General features: G+C 34.7%; 1 protein-coding gene across 6 annotated transcripts in view; it reads left to right on the top strand.

Moving 5' to 3' along the window:
- Nucleotides 1-22,915, top strand: part of LOC119076979 (ADAMTS-like protein 1) — a 96,863-nt gene that overhangs the window by 70,847 nt on the left and 3,101 nt on the right. The window contains exons 11-26 of one of the 6 annotated variants that reach the window (XM_037184075.1): nt 2,338-2,508; nt 3,258-3,529; nt 10,310-10,528; nt 10,691-10,976; nt 11,036-11,190; nt 11,256-11,469; nt 11,535-11,608; nt 11,668-11,787; nt 11,864-12,058; nt 12,432-12,528; nt 13,519-13,617; nt 20,452-20,617; nt 20,681-20,766; nt 20,835-21,167; nt 21,296-21,446; nt 21,555-21,829. In XM_037184075.1, coding sequence (XP_037039970.1) covers nt 2,338-2,508; nt 3,258-3,529; nt 10,310-10,528; nt 10,691-10,976; nt 11,036-11,190; nt 11,256-11,469; nt 11,535-11,608; nt 11,668-11,787; nt 11,864-12,058; nt 12,432-12,528; nt 13,519-13,617; nt 20,452-20,617; nt 20,681-20,766; nt 20,835-21,167; nt 21,296-21,446; nt 21,555-21,679 — 2,763 coding nt within the window. In that variant the 3' untranslated portion in view covers nt 21,680-21,829. Of the gene's footprint in view, nt 1-2,337; nt 2,509-3,257; nt 3,530-10,309; nt 10,529-10,690; nt 10,977-11,035; nt 11,191-11,255; nt 11,470-11,534; nt 11,609-11,667; nt 11,788-11,863; nt 12,059-12,431; nt 12,529-13,518; nt 13,618-20,433; nt 20,618-20,680; nt 20,767-20,834; nt 21,168-21,295; nt 21,447-21,554; nt 21,831-22,915 lie in introns of those variants that run through there. The other 5 variants (XM_037184076.1, XM_037184077.1, XM_037184081.1 and 2 more) reach the window with 5 other exon arrangements.

Raw genomic sequence — 22,915 nt, forward strand, 5'->3', positions numbered from 1 at the left:
TTTTAAGGCAGGGTTGGAGCTACTGCCGGCATCGGGGAATCTGGCACACGGTGCCAAAAGAACGCACTTTTAAACTACGTAAAAGGTGAACTCACACACGCAAGTTCATTGCTGCAAATGCTTTTTAGCCAATGTCATCGACGACTTAATGACTCCTTTTACAAAATTTTGGTATCGAAAATTCGTGTGCGAGTTCACCTTTTACGTAGTTGAAAAATGTGTTGTTTTAGCACCGTGTGCCAAATTACCCCACGCCTTTTGACTTGAAAAGAGTACAAAAGAGTACGGTTGATAAAGTAGGAAAAAATCAATAAGAAATCTTTCTTCAGTAATATCTTTGTACTTAATTCTTTTTGGACGAAGTATAACATCGTTTTATGCTTTAATGACTTAATGACTTAATGACTTTATTGATGATTACCACAAACGTTTCTCAATGAAAAGTTACCACCTCTTGACATCTATGGATGTACTTTGTCCAAAAAGAATGTGAGTACAAAGTTATCATAAAAAATACACATTTTTTGCGCATATGTTCAGGCTTCAATTTAGCAGTCAAATGATTGGTCTTAACTGTAACAATATTTCAAGTATTTTAACCGCCATAAAAACGACACTTGGATTACTACAATTCGAATTTTCTCAATTGAAGCCATTATTTTAACTACTAACATAAATGCCGTTTGGTAGGTGTTTGCAAAACCAACTTTGCATCAAAAATTTCAAATCGTTCCCGATTTGTGTTCTTTGCCCCTTCAATATCTTACTAAAAGAAATCTCTTGTGAAACTTGTACAATGACTTTAGTAAAAAAAGTTGATTCTATTGCCGCGCAGCGAAACTTGTTTTTCACCTTTTAAAGCCTAGTGTAGTCGGTGAAATGAAATTTTGACACAATATGTATGTCAGAATTTTCAGCTCGTGCGGTAAAGTATATATAAGAATTTCACTTCCCTGAGTACAAAGAGTGCAAAATCAATGAAATAGTAGCAGGCTACAAAATTTGAAAAAAGTCAACTAATTCAATTTTGTCGTATAAAAATTCATCTATACTTCGGGTGTCCAGTATGGCCAGTGCGGCACTTTATCAAGTGTTTACTAGCATATTATGATCATATTTTGTACGTTAGCCACTTACCGGAAGGATTTGGAAATATGTTAAATTTTTCGTATTGGTGAATTTGTGTAAAAATTCTCGACTTTTTTTGTTGCAAATTACTCAGGAGGGTCCCCTGATTCAATTACTTTATACCCTCCAAAAATCGCCGATGGCTTGTTTTTTAGTTGTTCGAAGTTTTGGCAAATTGACTCTTAAAGTGCGTTAATTCATCGCATGAAAATCGACATCGTTTCTAACCTTAAAACAATGTAGACTCTACATTGTAGAGATAAATTGGAGAATTTCCTTTGTTACATGATTACGGTACTTAACTCTGCGTTCCATTCCATACACAATTTGAAAATGTTACCAAGCATCTCAAATTCAATCGACAGAAATTCCGTAATACTACAAACGCATTCTCATCAAAGTTGACCTTATTCATGAACCTACATTTTCCCAAAACTCATAATTGAACAAATAGAATCGCACGAAATCCTTGATCTTTTGGATACTTCAATCATTTTCGTGTCAAATAAATTTTTCGGTCACATGGGATAATCCAATATGCTTATTGTTCTGTGCTACCATCGAATCGAAAACCTTCGATGCGCAACAATAGTGGGAATGTATTACGTGATAAATATCCCATTTATATATCGTAACATGCATGCAGCTGAAATCTTCCATGTCATCCACCTTTAATTACACTTATTCACTACATTACCCTCAAAATAACGTTCATCGTTAATTTATATCCGAATGTAATGGATCCGCTCGAAAATTTGCAATATTACGTCAAGAATTCGTCCAATATGCAATTAAGCTCTGTGTGCATGTCGTTTTGTCATACTCTTGAAAACCTCAACCATGCATTTTGGTATGCATGTATGGACACAATTTCGTGAACAGTTCAGATGTAACATTAACAATCAAACAATGTTCTGTTCCGTTATAATATGAAACTGAATCCCATTTAAACAACCTGCTGGCTTATGTTTTGCTTGTTCTGTTATTATAACAACATTTTCCCAGCCCGTTTTATGTTCACTATCTCTTACAGTAAATTATTATTTAAATGCACAACGAAACTCTAAAATTAGAATTTTCACAATTTCCCTTATTATAATTGAAACCATTTTAATGTTTGTGGCCCACCCATATACCCACTTTTCATTTTGTGGTTCTAAATTTTGTTTCACTTTTCTTTCTTTTCGGTTTTGTCTTCTACCTTTGAAGTGTTCGGTATCCTGTGGAACCGGAATTCAAGTGAGAAAAATCGAATGTGTGGATGGCTTAGGTGGCTTGAGTACAGGTTGTGAGATTAGTGCAAAACCGACAACAACACAAGAGTGTTCAACGGGCATTCCGTGTTCGAGTGAACAACACATTGACCAAACTAGTAGTGAGGTAAGGCTCTTTCACACATAAGCTGAAAATAATTTGGTTTTTTGGTGTCTTTTGAAATATTGATGCCATAAAAAGCTTTGGCGCAGCCATTATATAATTCTAAATTTTCGCCAGAATCTTTTGCATATAATGATCATTATACCAGTTGTGTCGGTGTCGGTAGAAACACGTGTGATTTGCGTCACATATGGCAAAAGGATTATAGCCTGAAACGTTTAAACCTTTCATCCAACAAATCGGAATAATTCCGTCATCATACGTTTTTTTATCACAAAAGATTTCGTTTCACATTTTTGGTACTCTTTGTAGCTATTCGAATGCATCCCATTGGATTACAGTGTGTGATTGAATCTCTCTGCATGTCTCTTTGTGATATAGATGTAGCGAATTAGAGTGATAAATGAATTTTCGATTCGGGTATTTCATCCAGCGTACAATCACATTTCAAATGGATTTTCTACTTCACATGTAATTGAAGTGTACGTCAATCCGGTGAATTATATGATGATGCTACTACACCCGGTAAATTATATATGATGAAATGGAAGGAGTTTGCAAGTTTGTGTCTTGTTTGAGCGATACAATGTCAAATTATTGAGTTCCAAACATAACGCTTGGTAAAATGTTGATAATGACAGTCTATCACTTATGTTCCCACTCTTAATATGAATCTATCAACATTTCGGTTACATCTCCCTAAAAGTTAAATTTGAACTCACCTTTAATGTCGATCAATTACATTAACACAGGAGGACGATGGACATGTCGATTCATATGAGCATCCAGGACACGCCGAAAATGTTCAAACCGAAACCAATGAAGGACATGATGAGCACCATGAGGAAGACCATGATGACACACACGAAGACGTTCACGACGAACATTCGGCTGAACATATTTCGTATGCTGATCAACCGAGTCGCCAACATCACATGACAAAGTCGCATGTGCATCATGATGAGTTGCCGCCGATTGCTGCTAGGCTAGTTCATGATAATCAGGAGGTGCCCAGTGAAGCAACGTGAGTAAATCACTTTCATTTAAAAAGAAAATAATTGAAAAAAACGAAATTCTCGGAACGATAAGTTTTGAAATGAAATTTACATTTATTTTCTAACTTTGTGTGGTAACTTACAAGTTGATTCAAAAATGTTCTTTGAGAAATTAATTTCAATAATCAAAATTAAATTAAATTCAGGTCCGATGAGCATAGTTAATTGTACGCTCTCGGTAGCTATTCACAAACGTACACACACTGTTACACAAATAAAAACAACAACAACAAACTTTTCATGCAAGACTTTATCGTACACAAAGGCGACCCAACTAAATTTTATTCAATTTCCAAATGATTTCCATCACAAGCACATTCATATACACATACAACCGTCCATTCTGGTTAAAGCATATAATTTTTTGCGCTTTATCGAATTTTCTTTATAATCGCTGAATTTGCCCGGCGTTTCGCACTGCAAACACAAAAACGATAAAAAAATGTGGCCTCCTTTATGGTAAAGGCTCTGTCTTGATATTATGCAGAGAATTTAAGAGATACGAAGCTCAGCCAATCTTCTATTTACTACCTACAAAACGCAATTTTTGACGTTTCCTATGCCTACTAAATTCTATTTACTATGGAGGATCCAAGGAAAATAATTTTCCTACCAGCCCCATGCGATTGTTTAGAGGGATTCTTTTGAAAATCCACCTATCAAAATCGGACCCATTTCGCCTGGGATGGATATATACATGGTTTGAAAGGTCTCTGTCAGTAGTCCTTAAAACAGGCCTCACACAGTCTCGAGCCACACCTGGTTGCTGGTGGAAGATCTCCGAAGTTGGAAAAATAGTGTTCTTTATCCGAATTTTTTGGCCGTTATAAATGATCGTTCCGGGTGAGATTAGGCTCGTTGGAAAGCTGAGCTTAAGTACTTTCGGGTCATGCCTAGTTTGATTAGATTCATTGGTATATGTTTGCAAAAATTTGCAAGAAAAATTTTCAAAATCTGTGTGAACTTTAGACAGGTCTGGGCTGGTACTGATGACGCTTAATGTGAACCTAGAATGCTAGTTGTTACATACATTGTGTAAGCTTTCCGTTGATACCTCATTTGTAGTGCTGGTGATTGCTGACATAACAGAACTTTATGTTAGTACAACCGCTACTCGTAAAACTCGCCAGCAATCACCAGCACTACAAATGAGGTATCTTAGAAGCTTAGACAATGTATGTTACGACTAGCATCTTAGGTTCACATTAAGCGTCTAAAGACCTGTCTAAAGTTCACAGTGTGAACTTCACACAGATTTTGAAAAAAATTTCTTGCATTTTTTGCAAACATATATCAATGAATCTAATCAAACTAGGCATGACCCGAAAGTACTTGAGCTCAGCTTTCCAACGAGCCCACTCTCACCCGGAACGATCATTTATAACGGCCTAAAATTTCGGATAAAAAACACTATTTTTCCAACTTCGGAGATCTTCCACCAGCAACTAGGTGTAGCTCGAGACTGTGTGAGGCCTGTTTTGAGGTCTACTGGCAAAGACCTTTCAAACCATGTATATATCCATCCCAGACGAAATGGGTCCGATTTTGATAGGTGGATTTTCAAGAGAATCCCTTTTACTATTTGAAAATGATCCATTACATGTGGACTATTTTCGGTTAATTTTTATTTTTCAATTTCCTATGTGGAAATCAACTTTTGCATGAACAGGTAGTAGAATACATTGACACTCACTCGTGTGTTTTTGTGCAACAAGTTTCGACAACTGTTTTTTCAACAAGTGTAGCTGTATACCTCGCCTTTGGCTCCGATGTAGAAACTCCACACTTGTCGATAAGACAGTAACCAAAGTCTGTTGCTCAAACACACATTTGTGAGTTTCCTTTTATCACAAAATTGTTACCTCATGTAATGAATTACTTTCGCAGCATCCAATGTAACCTACTAATTTTAGTTGATGTGCTGTAATTACCAGATAGCTTGTAAAATTAGCAACTTGTATATCGTGCGTTATGTATTACATTCCTAAAATGTGCACGTACACATAAAACAACTGTTTTTTCTAGGTTTTTTTACACCCTTTTTTTCAATGTGAGTCTATGCGTTAGACATTTCGCTTTATAGTTTCGTTTTCGTTCATTTACTTTCTGGTATACACAGTATACACAAGTCGAATGTTGTTTTAGGGAATAAAAGTTTTTCGTATACCTCACACTATGCCGTTCATTTATACTGCAAACTTTTCCCCATAAATGTATAAATGAGGCCGAAGGAGGTACATATAAAATCTGGAATCGAAAATTGAATTTGGGATGTTTTAAATGTTGTCTTACTACATTGTCTGTCAAAAAACAAAGTTTTATAATGAAATGATGCGATGAAAAGCTCGTATGTTTTCATGATTTCAAATTCAATGACGAATGACGATCAAACAGTTTGGATTTTGTATCGATTGACGACATACAACTGGTATAGCAACACTTTAAACGAATAGAAAATAAAATAGTTCTATTCATCAATCCAATTCGTTTTTGTCAGCTTTTATTGGTATAATTCAGTTTTGTGAACAGAAAAGGCTATTCGCACATTAGTCCCTTTATAATTCATCGACACAGTCTCTTCATTTTTGAGCGGATGTGAGTGCGGATTGCCGATAGGTTGGTGTTGATATGTTTCATTTGCAGAGCTGATATTACCGTAGATATACTCGGAAAATCTGGAACCACAAAGAAGACCCTAGAACTCAAGGACTCATTCAAATATGTCCACGTTCGAATTTGATTCCACAATACTTATTAATCTCAGAAGACAATATCGTGAAAATCCGATGAAATTTACTCAACACTTTTAGTTCTTTAGCCGTTAAGATTCTACCGCTATCCATCCTGGTATACAATGCTGTTTTCCATGAATGAATATTTCTTCGAGTCCAACCCACTTCCATCATAACAAAGTTTCTGCAAGCACGATCAAGTTTTCAACGAACAACGGAACGCATAAAATGTAATCAGATTTCAAATCAAGAATGGAATACATGTTTCAAATTAAAGTACAATTTTGATGTTAGCAAAACATGGAAAATAATAAAATTTCTCGGATTCACAACATCAATAATAATTTAAATTGAGCGCAATGTATTGAAGCAAACAGAAAAACATCCCTTTTATGCCATAATGCAACAGCACGAACGAAATGCATAAAGTGCAATGTGCATATGAGTATCTCTATGGTGTACGAGGCGTACAAAAATGAAAAATATCCGACTGTGGGAGTTCTTGCAATTTAAAATGCAGAGATACATTGTTTGTGCATCTATACGTACATGCACTGGAGATATGAAATGTTATTCTGTTATTTTCCGCTTGACTTTCCGAAACATGAAAAAACAAATCCAACCCCGGTATGTTGCAATTAGCCTAAAATCTGGAGAAGTGGAAAAGCAAATAACACAAATTTATCGAATAAAGCGTTGCGTTCGGTCATCATCACCGCTGTGGGAAATATTACGTAATGTATTAGAATTTTACGGTTTACCTGAGTTTGTGGCAAATTTGTTTGTGATTGATGATGTTTTACATAATTTGCATAATATGTAAATTGCTTTGAAATTCAGTTGATTAGACGCAGTTGGGTATGATTGTTTCCTCTACCATAGATAGGGAGAGAGATTTCAGAGCGAAGTTTTTTCACGTTTTTCTAGTTGATTGTGTGAAAAATTTAATGGTGCTTGCTGATTCGATTAGGCATGAAACTTCCTGCAAGTCATTTTTTGGTCTTTTAAGCCTAGATCGTACTTTCTGCATAATGTTTCGAAATGTGACTACCCACAATTCATGTATCTCTGTTTTTTAAATCTACCTACAGTCAGATTATTTGCACGAAACTTTTGATTTTCAAATCTCCAAATTAATCGCACCCACAGCTCCAGTTATCCTTTTGACTTCGGTCTAGCTTAGGAGTATTCAATTCATGCAATCATCCAACACGTTGTAAACGTTCGCCATTTAAAACACATTCAGAATCTAAATATAACGATGAAGAGGTCGTAATATGCTTACATATATATGTATAACAGGTGCAACTGGTAATGTTCAGATCGAACATAAATTAAACTTTCTTTTCCGTTCATATCAAAATGTTGAAGAGTAGAGAAAACTTTCTTGTTTTAAAGTAAATATTTGAAAATTGTGGTGGTATCGTTTCGAAAAACGAATTCCGTTTTCCAATCCAGCAGTAAAGTTATAACTTTGTTTGATTTCAATACAATACAGATCATAATGAATAGGTAATCATTTCAAATGTAACATCTACATTGGGCTTTTCTCATACGCAGACCACCCACATGGTTTACAACGGTAATTATTCCCACCAACGGAAGTACTGTTAGGGCCATACGCACACTGATAAAAAGAAATTCGTCAATTTACGTCCAGTATGTATGACAGCTTCATTTCTGCCTTACTTTGGATATGTATATTCCAACGTGTAACATGTATACCGTACATGTGCGGAGTATAATCATACATACTGCTCGTGATTGTTCGTGTCTCTCGTATGTTTATGCGTCGAACATGTATGGTAATACATGTCAGACGTTGGGATATGCATATCCGAAGTAAAATAGAAACGAATTTTTTTATGTGCGTGCTTGTATCCGTCGATTCCAATGAATACACTGAATTGAAATGGCTAGAAGTTATAATTCTTTTAAAGTAGAAGGAACGGTCATCCAACAAGGAAATTAAAATTAAAACGGTGGACGAATATGGTTATCATGGTTTAAGTTGTTTAAAAGCTTCTGGTCGTCATCCCCGTCATCATTCTTTCAATGAAACAATTCGTAGAGGCCTGGTGTCTGCTGGAATACCTGTACTTCGCGAACCTCCAGGAACTGTAAGAGAAGACGGCAAGCGTGATGTATAACATTAATTCCTTGGTCAGCCGGTAAATGTTTGCTTTGGGACGCAACTTGTGGAGATACTGTCGCTAAATCATATGTTAAACACACGTCGCGAAACGTTGGTTGGGTCGCGTCAACAGCTGAAGAGAAGAAGATCTCACTATATCGATCATTACTCGGTCAATACATTTTCGTTCCAGTTGGCTTCGAAACAATGGGTCCATGGGGTCCACACGCAAAAAAATTCATCGAGGATTTGGGTAAAAGAATTTGAACATCAACAAACGAAAAGAGGTCAACATTATATCTTAAACAAAGAATTAGTTTAGATATACAACGCGGCAATGCTATGTCTGTACTAGGAACGTTGCCATCAACTAATGGTCTTGGAGAAATCTTTTATCTTTTGCCCAAGCAGAAATCGAATATAAATTAATATAAATTGATGTAAACAGAGGAATAAAATTAAATAAGTTCATTTGTATGGAAATGAGGTCCGATTGTTGACCTTTTTTAAATCGAAAACTACTGCAGTCAGAGGCAATGAAATTTCAGCAGGAATTTGCTTCAGTTGTTTTTCAGCTGATCCACACATACAATCATACGTGGTAATGGTAAAACCGTATAAAGATGTATTAAAAGTGTTCATTATTTGTGTGGATCAGCTGAAAAACAGCTGAAGCAAGTTCATGCATCATGCTGAAATTTTACCGCCTCCAACTGTAATCAATTGAATCAACCAAATGTCGTCTCTCTTTAGCTTAGCAGGAGTTTTTTTTTCTAGAAAACGTTTTCTTATAATTGGAAATTGTTGAAATTTATGTTAAATTCTAAAGAAAAAATCTTTAAAATAGGCCCCGCATTACACCGAGCGCCTAATTGTTTGCAATAATTTGTTATACATGAGTGTTTTACTCGGCGTATTATAGAAAGCGGATTCTGTTGCTTAAAAAGTTTCAGAGCAACTTAATATTTTAAGTACGGCTGTGTGAATTTTTATCCACGAAAAACGAGAAAATAAGCGATGTGCTCTGGGGTAACGTTGCCCTTTACCTTTATAAGAACATCTATGTTCCAATGTTTCAATGTTTCAATGTTTCAATCCATTGAAAATTCCTCATTCAAAATAGGTAGTAAATTCGATAATCATATCGCTGATATGCTTCTTTTATATACTTGTAAATTTAATTAGCCCAAAAACATCTATATTTCGCCTATATTCCAACCCGTATGTTAACCAAATTAATTAATAAAATGTTTTATTTCGCCTGTAACGAGATATTCGCATTTGTGGCCTGAATGTTTTTCATAAAATTGGATGTGTTTTCCCATATGAAATAGAAATAACAACCAAAGTATTTTTGTTTAATTTTTTATTGTGTATTTACCAAATGCTTTTCCTCATTTCATTTTGTTTTTCTTTCATTTTCTTTACTTTTTCTAATTGAAAATAAATTACGATTTTTCAATCGTATTTTTTTTTCTGATTCATCAGAATGTTAAAATAAAGGATTGAATAAAATCCTACCCCTCTGTGGAAAATGATACATTTTCTCTACTTTCCCTTTGAATTTAATGTTAAGTGACTTGTGGCATGCAAATTGACAACGTAATAACTTAATCCGAATTTCGTGCCCAAAAAATATTTTTTTAAAGTAGGAAAGCCGCAATCAGATCACAACCACAATTTTTATTTAATTCAATCAAAGCTCAAAAGATTGCATGCGTCGATGTAATGAAACTTCGATTCGAATCAATAAATGTTTATTTTGAGAGTGTTTCGTTGATTGAAAATATCGTTCGTCCTTCGAAAAGGTCGAATGTTTTCCCATTGTTGCGATTTGCTATTCTTATTATGTAATCAAACACGTTTGCATATTTTCTACATAGATTCGTCAAGGACAGAGACTGGTCACCCTGCAGCGTGACATGCGGCGAAGGAGTTCGTCGTAAATTCTATCGCTGTAAAATATTTTTGGAGCTATCTAGAACTGTAGCAACAATACATAATGAATCGTTGTGCTCAGGACCTAAACCGCAAGCAGAAGTCGAAAGATGCCTAATGGAACCGTGTTCACTTGCTTATGGGTATGACGATTCCTATCCCAGGTAGTTCCCAATTTAGAATGTAGACTTGCCACATTATCGTTTCCATCAAAATAATTTAAATTATTTTTATTTTGTCACCTTGGATTGGCTGGATTTACTTAAATAACAAAATAACTGACAACTCAACTACATTCGTTTCATTCATTGAAATATTCTTTACAGAGATTCTATAAAAGTTGGAGTTTCTGAGCCGGGGAAGACATATGTTTGGCGAGAACAGGGCTATACGAGTTGTAGTGCTTCCTGCTTGGGTGGCGTAGAAGAGTTAATTGTAAATTGTATTCGAGAGGATACCGGGAAAGTGGTCTCACCATTTTTATGTTCGCCTGAAACGAAACCAGAGGCACGAATTCGGACCTGCAATGATCGACCCTGTCCTCCGAGGTGGAACTATTCGGATTATTCACCATGTTCTAAGTCCTGTGGCATTGGTATTAGAGAAAGAGAGGTGAGAGTATTTTCATGAAGTTATATCGGACTGGATTGTGCTAAGCATAACAAATTCAGGTACAATGTATACATGAAGTGACAAGGGGTGGTGAAAATACGATGGTCGTTCCAAACAACATGTGTCCACAACCACCTCCGCTAGAGCGTCAATACTGTAATGTTCTTGATTGTCCAGTCAGATGGGAGGTATCTGAGTGGTCAAAGTGCTCAAAGTAATTCCCCAATATACCTACTCACCAACCGGCAACTTTTAAACAATTGGAATATTTTTCTATAGACATTGTGGAAGTGGAATAAAGGAAAGACGGGTGGAATGCAAACAAATTATGGCTCAAGAGCACAAAGTGGAAAGGCGACCGGAATTGTGTCCAAGTATCAAGCCTCAAGAGAAAAAACCATGTAATGCCAAACCCTGTGCCCCTGAAGATCAAAAACCACCAATACAATCTAGTAACTCTACATATATTCAACATGATCCGAAGAAAAATAAGGTAAGAAAAGGGGGACATCTATGAAAAGTTAGTTCAATAACTCCCGATTCGATTATCTTCTAAAGGTAACATTAAAAATTGGTGGCGCCGCGACAGTTTTTTTCGGGACACAAGTCAAAATCAAATGTCCAGTCAAAAGGTGAGTTTCAATGAAAGTCAGTTTGAGTGCAATTTTCCAAACGAAAACATTATTGCCAGATTCAATCGGACCAAAATTCAATGGAGTCGAGATCGCAAAACCCTACGTAAATCGAAGAAAATCAAAATTTCGAAAAAGGGTGCACTTCGAATTTTAGATGTGACCTATCGCGATCAAGGGTACGTTGCTTACCTGCCAATTTGTTTAATGGAAAGCGACTCATAAGCTAATATCAATGTTATCTGTTCCTATCAGCACCTACGCGTGTCATGCCGGTTTAAGTGTGGCTGATTTGAAATTGACGGTCAAACCGAAACCGGGTGATAGCATGCCAGTACAGCAAGGAGATTATGAAGATGAATATGACGACGGACATAATACGTTGGGTGATCATACGCGAGCGGATTCTCAACAATATCCGTTAGTTGATGGCAGTGTTGAACATGCAAAGTAAGTATGCTATTAGTACTCTTTCGTATTATATGCTGTAACACTTTTACGGACGGCTGTTATGTCCTGTACTGAGCTATATTTTTTTGTTAAATTCGACGAAGTAATAGATTTTGCATCAATATCTAGAAAATATTTAGATTAAAAGAAGTAACAGAGTGATATGGTCATCGTTCGTAGAATGCTTAAAAAGAAGGCATTAGGTTGTACAATTTATAATCCATTTAAAAACAAATTTACCAGAAACTGTACCATTTTTGGTCTTACTTTCTATCACGCCCTTCGTTTCAATTCTGTTTTTTTGTACCGAAAAATCCCACAGAACTAACGGAGAAAGAGTGGATCATTATTTTTATTCTTTTATTCATTTCAGAACGAAACAACGTGAAAGGAATAAAAATCGCAATAGACAAAAAGGTTCCGACAATATGCGGCATGCTGATAGCAATATTGCAGACAATCCGAACGAGGTGAGTTTATTACCGATATAAAATGATGTGACTTGCGAACGAAAACCCCAGATATGGGTTAATAACATTTTCCCTTTTTTTTCGTCTCTCGTTTTGTTCTTGAGTATGAATGCGATGTATACATTCGTGTGTATAATATGCAATGGTGACTGTTATTTGAGTGGTTTTTTAAACGTTTTTTGGTGAGAAAATGTGTTTTTCTTATGGGTTGCGGGCGTTGGGATTGACATAGTGTTTATTTCGTGTTTTTTGTTTTGTTTGAATTTTAAGTTAATGACTCAATTTTGATATCTTGCTTGAAATAACAACAGCTGATAATGCACTACAGGGCTGTTATCAGTCCAATTGTGAAGTTGATAGAAAGGATGACGGGCAACCTTTTAGTCTTAGAAATGTGACTTCAAATTCCTCAACTTCCCTTCTTCTTCTATGTCCAGGACCGTCATCCAAGCGACTTATAGTCAGTCTGCTAAAATATGCTGCTAATAATCCAGCACGATATTACAGTAAAGTTGTCAGTCTGTGGTGCATTTGTTTGATTGGTTGGTTCCCAATTAACAATGGTGAGACGTTTCCAAATATGTCCCAAAGGATTTGGTTGGTCCTTCAAACTGCATCGTTTGCAATTTCTAATTCAGGTTTGTTCAGTCCTCTGGAGTGAAGTGAAATTTAAACTGGTTTTCATTTGAGTGTTCTCGTGGTTCCAAAGTATTTTTTTTCTCGATTTTTAAGTACTAGATTTTGGACATGTGTTCATACGTGCTAGTTCAATTCAGTATTTGGTTTTTCACAATAAATATACAGAGCCAAAATGAAGCCAACAAATATCCCGTCATTGTGACAGAACCTTTTTTAATATTCTCATCTTTGGGAAATTTTGGTAAATGATCTGCGCCGATGTTTGCGTCGTTTTTTCATTCAATTTCTACCTAGTCTAAAGTCTTAACCAATAAATTACCTCTATATCTTTCCAACAATGCAATAAAAAAGGAACAATTAAACGACGATAGTCCTCATACTGCAGCCAGTAGTTCGGGTAGCCGAACGGTAGCGATGCCACATTTTCAGCAGTTGCTAGTGAGCTTACAGGTGAGATGAAAATAAGCAAGAAATTTTCTTTATTATTATTTTTCATCGCAACATTCTCGTACTTATTACCATCCGTTGTGTGTATTTATCGATATCACTTCAAAATTACATTTTGTTTACATCCGGGCATGCAATTATTATTCGTTCAACTTTACCGGAATGGAGTATAAAAAAAATGAAAAAATCACTCATAAATTTCGTTTTGTGTTAGTGGTGGGTCACAGTCTCAATTTTTATATTTTGCACCTTTTTTTGTGCACCGTTTTTTATCCGCCCTGTTCGTATGTTTTTTTCATGTGAGGTTTTTGTGAGATTTTTTTTTTGTGGATTTATATCACTATTATGGTTTTTTCATCGTAATTTGTTTTGGTAACTGAAAATTTTTTTTGGTTTATAGATATTTTTCAAAGGGATTATGTATCTTGTTATATCGTGATTTACGAATGTTCCTGTTTCATATACTCTGCATTTTTTTTCTGTTTTTAATTTATGTTTTCACAGAGCCACACATTTTATTTGTAATTTATTTTCTGTTTGCGTTTGTCAGAACTACAGATTACACATCGTCATAATATGTTATTTTGTACTTTACATGTAAGACAGTACTAATCGTCAAAAGTGCGGTCACATATTAAAAAACAATATTTGTAACTATAACGAATTAATATTATAAAAAAAATTGCTCTCTGTCATATTACACTGAAAATGAAACTCTGTAGGTCCTACGAAAATCTGTGTAGGTCCTACAAAACTGCTGGGTTGATTTGGAATGAACATTGCTATTCTGTTGATTTTACAAAATACTTGGTTGGTAGATGTTACCGAAAGTTAACTCAACAGTGAAATTGTTATGCTTACGGTTGGTTTGTATTGATTACTGGACATATATGTAACATGCGGGTTTGTTAATTTTACAATTTGCTGGTAATGTTAACATAGCATTTTGCTACCATTTCAGTTGGTAAATTTTACCAATTTTCTGTAATGGTTACGAATTTGCGATTTTTTACTATTTTTGCTGGCTAGCAGTATTACGAACATTGTTTACCACCTAGGATTGGTAATCATTACAAATTTTCTGTAATGGTTACGAATTTTCGGTTTTTTACTATTTTTGGTAGGTAATGCCATTGGGAACATTGTTTACCAGGTCGGATTGGTAGCCATTACAAATTTTCTGTAATGGTTACGAATTTTCGGTTTTTTGCCATTTTTGGTAGGTAATGCCATTGGGGACATTATTTATCAGGTCGGATTGGTAGCCTTTACAAATTTTCTGTAGTGGTTACGAATTTTCGGTTTTTTACTATTATTGGTAGGTAATGCCATTGGGAACATTATTTATCAGGTCGGATTGGTAGCCTTTACAATTTTCTGTAATGGTTACGAATTTTCGGTTTTTTACTATTATTGGTAGGGAATGCCATTGGGAACATTGTTTACCAACTAGGATTGGTAACCATTACAAATTTTCCGTTCTGTTCGAAATTTCGTAATCATCACAAAAAATTTGTAATGGCTACCAATCCGACCTGATAAATAATGCTCCCAATGTCATTACCAACCAAAAATAGTAAAAAACTGAAAATTCGTAACCATTTGTAATTGTTACCAATCTTAATTGGTAAACAATGTTCTAAATGTCATTACCTATCAAAAATAGCAAAAAACTGAAAATTCGTAACCATTACATAAAATCTGTAATGGTTACCAATTCAAGCTGGTAAATAATGTTCCCAATGCCATTACCCAACAGAAATGGCAAAAAACCAAAAATTCGTAACCATTACAGAAAATTTGTAGTGGTTACCAATCCGACCTCATACATAATGTTCCCAATGTCATTACCAACCAAAAACAGTAAAAATCCGCAAATTCGTAACCATCATAGAAAATTTGTTGTTATTACCAACTCCAGTTTGTAACAAAAAATTACAAGAAGAAACTTAATAGTATATTAGTTCCGAGGTTCGAAGTTGTGTATTTGATAAGTGGGTTGTTACAGCCCGACCCGAAGGGGAGGGCTGTATTCCCCACTTGTCAAATAACAACTTGGAATCTCGTAAGTACAATGCCTTACGTGATTAGGCAATGTAAATGAAAATGAAACATGCCGTAACACGTAAAAATAGGTAACCATTGCTAAACATTTGTAAAATTTATCAGCGAGAATGGTCCCTGATAACAAGTACGTACAAAAATCGAAATTGGTAAAATCAACAGTCGTAACAGTAAACTAGTAAAGTCGCGAATCTGTAACAACAACTGACATTTTCGTACTTTATACTAAAAAACTGTTGATTTATGATTTACCAATTACAGACCCAAATCAACAGTACCGATTTGGTAACTCAACATTTTCAGTGTAGACCAAGACAAGTATTTAAGTCAATTTTTGTTAGGTGCCTCAAATTTCCACTCAATTTTTTGAAATGGACTAATGCTTCTAAAAGTTACTTTACAAATCGATAACAAGTTGGTCATTTCTAATTAAATTCTCCTAGTGGCAGGAAATTATTGGAAAAGGCAGGAAGAGGTTTGTCGACTTAATTTTCTAACCTTCTAATGTTACCGTTCGCGTGGAGCAGGTAGTAAAAATTGTCTCGTTCTTGTGTATGCAACATTAATCACGACAGAGCAAAGTTTGTTAACCAGGCAGGAGCGCTGATTTGACTGAATAATCTAGTTACCTTATAGATTATCTTCAAGGTACGATACTTTCACACGTAACCCCACTTAAGTTTCGTTAAATGTTTCGTTCATTCATTAATTTGTATGAGTTTTTTTTTAACGTGGATGGCATTTCAAACGGCCTTGAAGATGATCTATATTTTTTGCGAATAAAATTTGTCAATTTATGTCAGTGTTCATTTGAGTTCATTTTCATACAGTGTATTATTTGACGTTTCAAAAATGAACCGCTTCTGCCTGGTTTATTTTACTTTGCCGTGCACATTGATAAAATACTATATGTTGTATAGTGAATCAATAATGTATAATTAACCCAGTACAACTGGTTTCAACCGGTGGATTAATGAGTAACTGATATTGCGCGTGCTCTTAGTGTATAATGGTATAGATACCATAAACATTCGAGAATGAGCATTTCACTTAGAACAACCCATCAGGTTTAATTATTTTCCAAAATTTTGACAACGAAATCGCGAATGGTTGCTTATAATCATCATAAATTATTCGTTTTCTAATGTCATTTCATGCTACGGTAATACAGCACGAATGTCGTTTTCGTCGTTCAAATGATTAGAATATAATAAATTGAAGTGAAATTTTGACATGACACCTATATGACATCTCTGGTACATATTAATGTGGTCCTTCATTAAACAACATTTTATGCTCACAGCAGTCTAATTTTGCCACAATCTGTCTTCAAGCTCGCACATACTTAGCATTAATTGGCTTTTTGCTGAGAGCAAAGGGTTCATTAATTTTATTTTCTTGTTACATGACATGTTTCCGGAAAATATCAAATTATTACTTGCGCATCGAACGAGTAGTATGATTGTATTGAATACCAAAAAATACTTGGAAGATAACACAAAGCTTTTCGGACTGAAAGCACAATTAAAAGTAGGATCGATAAAAAATGGCCGAAAAACTGCTCCGATATAAAAATGAATTCTAAAAATATCGAACAGTTAGAATAATTCGAAGAATTTCATTTGCTATCGACAGCGCGGGGTAAAAATAATGGATGTGAGACTATTAAAGTAAAAGAGGTTCATTAATATTTTGACTGTTAGAAGTACATAAACTCGTAATTACTTGTCCTCAATTTTCAGTGTGCTATTTGTTACAATGAGTCTTTACATTTTTTGTGGAAATGGAAATTATGCGATACTACGACAAGAAACAAAGTAAAGTTTTCGAGCCAGCAAAAATTAACAAAATTCATACAAAAACGTTTGTGAGTTTTACTAATTCCTTTTGAATGTGGAACTTTTCAAAAAGTATGCTCGCATTTTAAAATTTTGATTGATAAATAATATTACTTCAACTTTCATAATGTAAAATTAATTTGAGCTCCATTTCCCTTTTGCATCGGCTTGGAAGGAACTCTCTTGTTGTATACTTTTCCCTTATATATGAGCGAGTTCCGGCAAACGAGTGATTGGATGTTGTTGGGGACATCGAAGAAGTAGTTTTCTTAAGAAGAGACAAAAAATTCCACCTCACCCTTCCCCTCCCCACCCCTTCAAAGTTTAAGTGCATAGGTGTCTTTGTCGAATTATTGACATGGCTGTGTGAAGCGGAGAGATACGTGTGATAGCTCATTTTAAAGGTAGAGGTTTAAAGTTTTTCTTGGTGCAGTTAGATTTCCGAATTTTCCAAATCGTTTAAGACTTTTCTGACTTTTATTCAAATTGATGTTTTAAATTTAAGGTTAAAGTTAAGAGCGCTCACCCCTTGGAAAATTTGTAGCCTACATTTAGGCGGAAAATATTTGTTTTTTGATGATTTCTCTGAACCAAAATCTTGTTTTTGAAAAAGTAAAACCATTAAAGCACGCAAAAATGTGTTACTTTTAAAGCAAAAATTACATCAGGTAACAATTCTTTATTGACAAGCGAAAAAAAAGACTGCTCACAAAAATTGGTTTGTTTGTGATAAATTATCCCACTTAAAGGAACCTTTGCAAATGTGTAAATTTATGTATTTTGTAAAGGTTTCTCCAAGTGGGTTAAATTATGACTCACAAGCCAATTTTTCTTTCAAAAGTAACACATTTTTGCGTGCTTTAATGGTTTTACTTTTTCAAAAAAAAGATTTTGGTTCAGAGAAATCATCACAAAACAAATATTTTTCCGCCTAAATGTAGGCTACAAATTTGCCAAGGGGTGAGGGCTCTTAAATAATTTCTTAAATATGCTCCGAAATTCGGGTCTGAAAATCTTATGCCATGGAATTTTTTCATGAGAAATTAATGTGGCGCCTACATTTCGTAAAATACAATTATACTTTCTTTGTAGCAAATGATATACAGAATAATATTACAAAAAAAATACTTCGGAGCATATTTAAGAAATTATTTAACCTTAAATTTAATACATCAATTTGAAGAAAAGTCGGAAAAGTCTTAAAAGATTTGGAAAATTCGGAAAATCTAACTAAACAAAAAAAAACTTTGAACCTTTACCTTTAAAATGAGCTATCACACGTATCTCTCGGTTTCACACAGCCCTGTCAATAATTCCACAAAGACACCTCTGCACTTAAACTTTGAAGGTGTGGGCAGGACAAGGGTGAGGTGAAATTTTTTGCCTCTTCTTCATAAAACTATTTCTTCGATGTCTTCAACAACCTCCAATCACTCGTTTGCTGGAACTCGCTCGGTGAACGTTCCTTAACAAAATTTGCCTTATCGACTACACTAAATTCAAGTAAATTATTTAGAATTTCTGTACTTATTCGTCTGGATGTCTAAACCTTCTTTTTACCTTGGACATCCTTTTTAAATGATCCTGAAAAGAAAATTATTAATTCAAGAAAAAGTTTGAAGAGTTTTTAACGTTTTATCAACCAATTATGAAATAGAACACAATTTTTTTAAGTTTACATTTACATTTTGAATACAAAAACTATACACGAGTTTTTTTTTCTGTTTCATTAAATATTTTTCGATAAAATAATGGGTTTACGAGGATAATTTAATAGGTAATTACTTTTATCCCACATTTTTGTTATATTTTTTTGTTTTATTTTAATATTTAAAAAAATATATATTGTTGGTGTTATTGCGATACAAGCGTCATTGTGCATAACACTGTATTGCATGGAATAAATTTTAAGCTTTTTATTATGCTTTCATATTTTAAAATTGGGAATATAATTCATTCGCTTCAATTAATTCAATCATTTGTTGGAATATAGTACCATATTCGAATTTGACGTGGTTGTGGTGTGATGAAGAGGAAAAAAAATCGTTTCAAACTTGTTGAAATCATCTAGGTTGAGAGCCCACTTACAAACCTAAAACCCTTTGTGACGGTGATTTTGTCTTTGAGCACGATCACAATCCCACTGTACATGTTTGATTAACTCAGCCCTCCATTGCGTCTCACTTTTCGGAGGTCGTTGTTATTATCACCATATACAATGGGATAACTCGGTACTCTTTAAAACAAATCAAAATGAAATGTTCTTAGGTTAACACAATAAACCTTTCCTTTTCGTTTGCAGTACCAAATAAGTGCATTTTGAAAAACGATTCACTTTTCACATAAAATGAAAGCAAAATAAAATGATCGAGTCTGATTTTTGACAATTGAAATTTAATTGTCAAAAACCAGACTCGATCATTTTATTTTGCTTTTACCTTATTTACTCATCAACCTGAAATAAAATAAAATTTATTCACGTTATAACGTCACTTCCTGTTTTTGAGTAAATGTCTCTCATTTAAGTGGTACAAATGATAGAATTAGCTTTTTGTGTGCTTTTTGATCTCGACTTCGTCTCAGATCAACAAACTGTACACAAGAAGCCCCATTTGCCTTATTTATCCATTTGATATTGTACTATGATCCACTATTAGTTTCGCATCACCCAGTAAATGGTTGAATTTTTATGAATATTTTTAGTAGCAACAAGAGCATCGTAGGTAAAAATAGCACCACATTATCACATCATTATCGGCCATCACATGTTTTAATTTTAAAATTTAAATTTATGTTTACTACGCTAAGAAAGAAGTAGTTAAACGGATCACATTTTCAAAATCTATTTAATCCACGAAAATTCAGTGAGAAACCGAAAGACTAATTTACTAACACAAGTAATAAATTTGAATGGCAGTTTTTCTGGCCATTTCAGAGTTTCAGCAATTCGCGCGGCCATCAAATGCTTGTTGATCGGGGAATGGATTTCCGATATGAGTTAGAACATTTGGAGCAGGATGTACCAGTTGGTAGTTTCGGCGGTCTGCATCCAATGGAATTGTTGAATGGAGATGCACATAATGTCACTGTACTTGGGCAAGGTTAGTTATACAACGAAGTAACTGTTGAGCAACCGGTCAACTTACAATCAAATTTAAAATTAGGGGAACGAGATAAAGTCAAGTTTGAATGGATGATAACACCATGGTCTGAATGTTCTCAAAGTTGTGGAGAAGGATTAGGCATCAAGGTAAAATCAAGCAACCTTTTCGACACACTTCCATGGTATTAAGAAAATAAACTCCCCCCAAAATATAGTCTCGAAAAGCTCATTGCATGGTTCGTCTTGACAATGCAACGCTGAATGTGCAAAACGACTTATGTGAAGATGCTGGTCTATCTGTGCCGGAAACGATTGAAAAATGCGGACTCGTTGAGTGCCCACATTGGGCAACCACTAATTGGACGGAATGTTCGCAATCGAGATGCATCAGTCGACACAAGGCAATCCAACAGCGTAAAGTGGCTTGTTGGTTTAACAATCAAACAGTCGATAGTACTTTGTGCAAAGAAGACGAAAATCCGATTTCTAGACAAGAGTGCTACAATGACAGGTGTAAAGCCGTGTGGTTGGTTCATTTATGGTCCGAGGTGAGTACATAGTTATTGTTAGATTAACAGTGACCAATAGGAGATTGTTTATATACACATTGTACAGAGCAGATACACTACAGAACATTCCATAGTTTTAAAAATCATATTTTGCTAATCGTTCACAGTGTATGGCACCATGCGATGAGCAGGGGAACAAATATCGACTATTAAAATGTGTCTGGCATGGGACAGAGAGACCTGCAGGAAATGCCTGTGAAAAGCTTCCTCGACCAGCCGTTAAGAAAGCATGCAGAGCAGAACCGTGCATCTCAAACTGTAAGTACATAGCACCTTCTCGTTTTTTTGTTTCTCGTTTCTCATTTTTATTCTTCCTATTGGCACAAATGTTTGTTTCCAAAAAAAATTATGTTTTTTTGGCTAAAGACGTTGAATGTACAGACACATCACCCTATTGCAAACATGTGAGATCAATGGGATTATGTAAACTTCATCGATATCAACAGAAGTGTTGTAAATCATGTAGATTACACTTTTTAAAGAAAAACTGAAGTAGTAAAGCAGCTATTTGATTTTTTTGTATAAAACACGAAATTAGGTTAGACTTTACCGTTACAAATTTTTTATTATTATTTTTAGTAAATATGTAGGTTGGAAAGATGTTTTTTATAAATTAAATTATTATTTTCTAAATTGATGTGCTTTTGTTTTGTTTTTGTAATGAAATGTGGCAGTTACCAGTAATGTCCATTATTCCATTAGAACGAATGCATCACTAGCGTAATCAAATAATATCCGGCGCGGAGTTCTGAATTAGATTCATTTAATTTTTAGCAAATGACTTGAAATAATTCCTTAAAATTAGCTGACTAAAATCTAAAATTGTCCAAACACCAAATTTCTATACAGAAAGTTGTTTGCCTTTGGATTCTACTACGAAAGGAAGACTAAAATATCAAAATTGTTAGAGTTTCTTTGTATTAGGACTTTTTTACTGGCTGAAATGTTGAAAGAAATGAAGTAATAGATTGTAAGAACACCGGAAAATATCCTTTTGAAAATCAGACCCATAACCTTTAGAAATATTAACAATCAATACTGGGTAGATGGTCATTTCACCACTGTTTCGATCTGAGAACGAACTATACCAAGTAACACACAGAAAAGTCTAGCGAATCATAATCGAAATGAAATTTTAATTCATCGGTAAACTTTATCGTGTCGCAGTTTTGGCTTTTTGTCTCATACTGATGTGAACCGACATTTCAATATAAAATTCTCTTTAACAGTTGTTTAACAGTATGTTAGTTGTTGTGTGAGCTCTAAGACAATTTGACTTGCATACATAATTCTGTCCACCAGCTCTGCATATCCAAAAATTTGCTAGTAAAAACTGAGAATTGGATTTCTTACTTGATAAAACTTCCATATTCCAGATTGAAACTCATTTTTGAAGTAAAACTATAGAAGAGTTCTGCAATGCATTGCTCCATATTCTTATAAAATCGTATAATCGTATAAGACGTGCAACTAGCATATGTTGCAAAGCCTGAGCAGGACACCTATCAAACTTTTGGATAGTTAGTGCAGGCCTGACTGTAAAAATGAAAGTTTAATTTGTTCTGGTCTCACATGTTATGAAAACTGATTCGGAATAAGTCAACCATGGAAGGAAATTCAGTTTCAAGGAGCACCTAAACCTTAAATTTATCGCAAAATTTGCTTAGAAAATCATTTGTAGTTAGAACACATACCTGTCAATGTTTACATGAATTATTAAAACTAAA

This window comes from Bradysia coprophila, unplaced genomic scaffold (genome assembly GCF_014529535.1).
Source record: "Bradysia coprophila strain Holo2 unplaced genomic scaffold, BU_Bcop_v1 contig_232, whole genome shotgun sequence".
NCBI classification, from domain to species: domain Eukaryota; kingdom Metazoa; phylum Arthropoda; class Insecta; order Diptera; family Sciaridae; genus Bradysia; species Bradysia coprophila.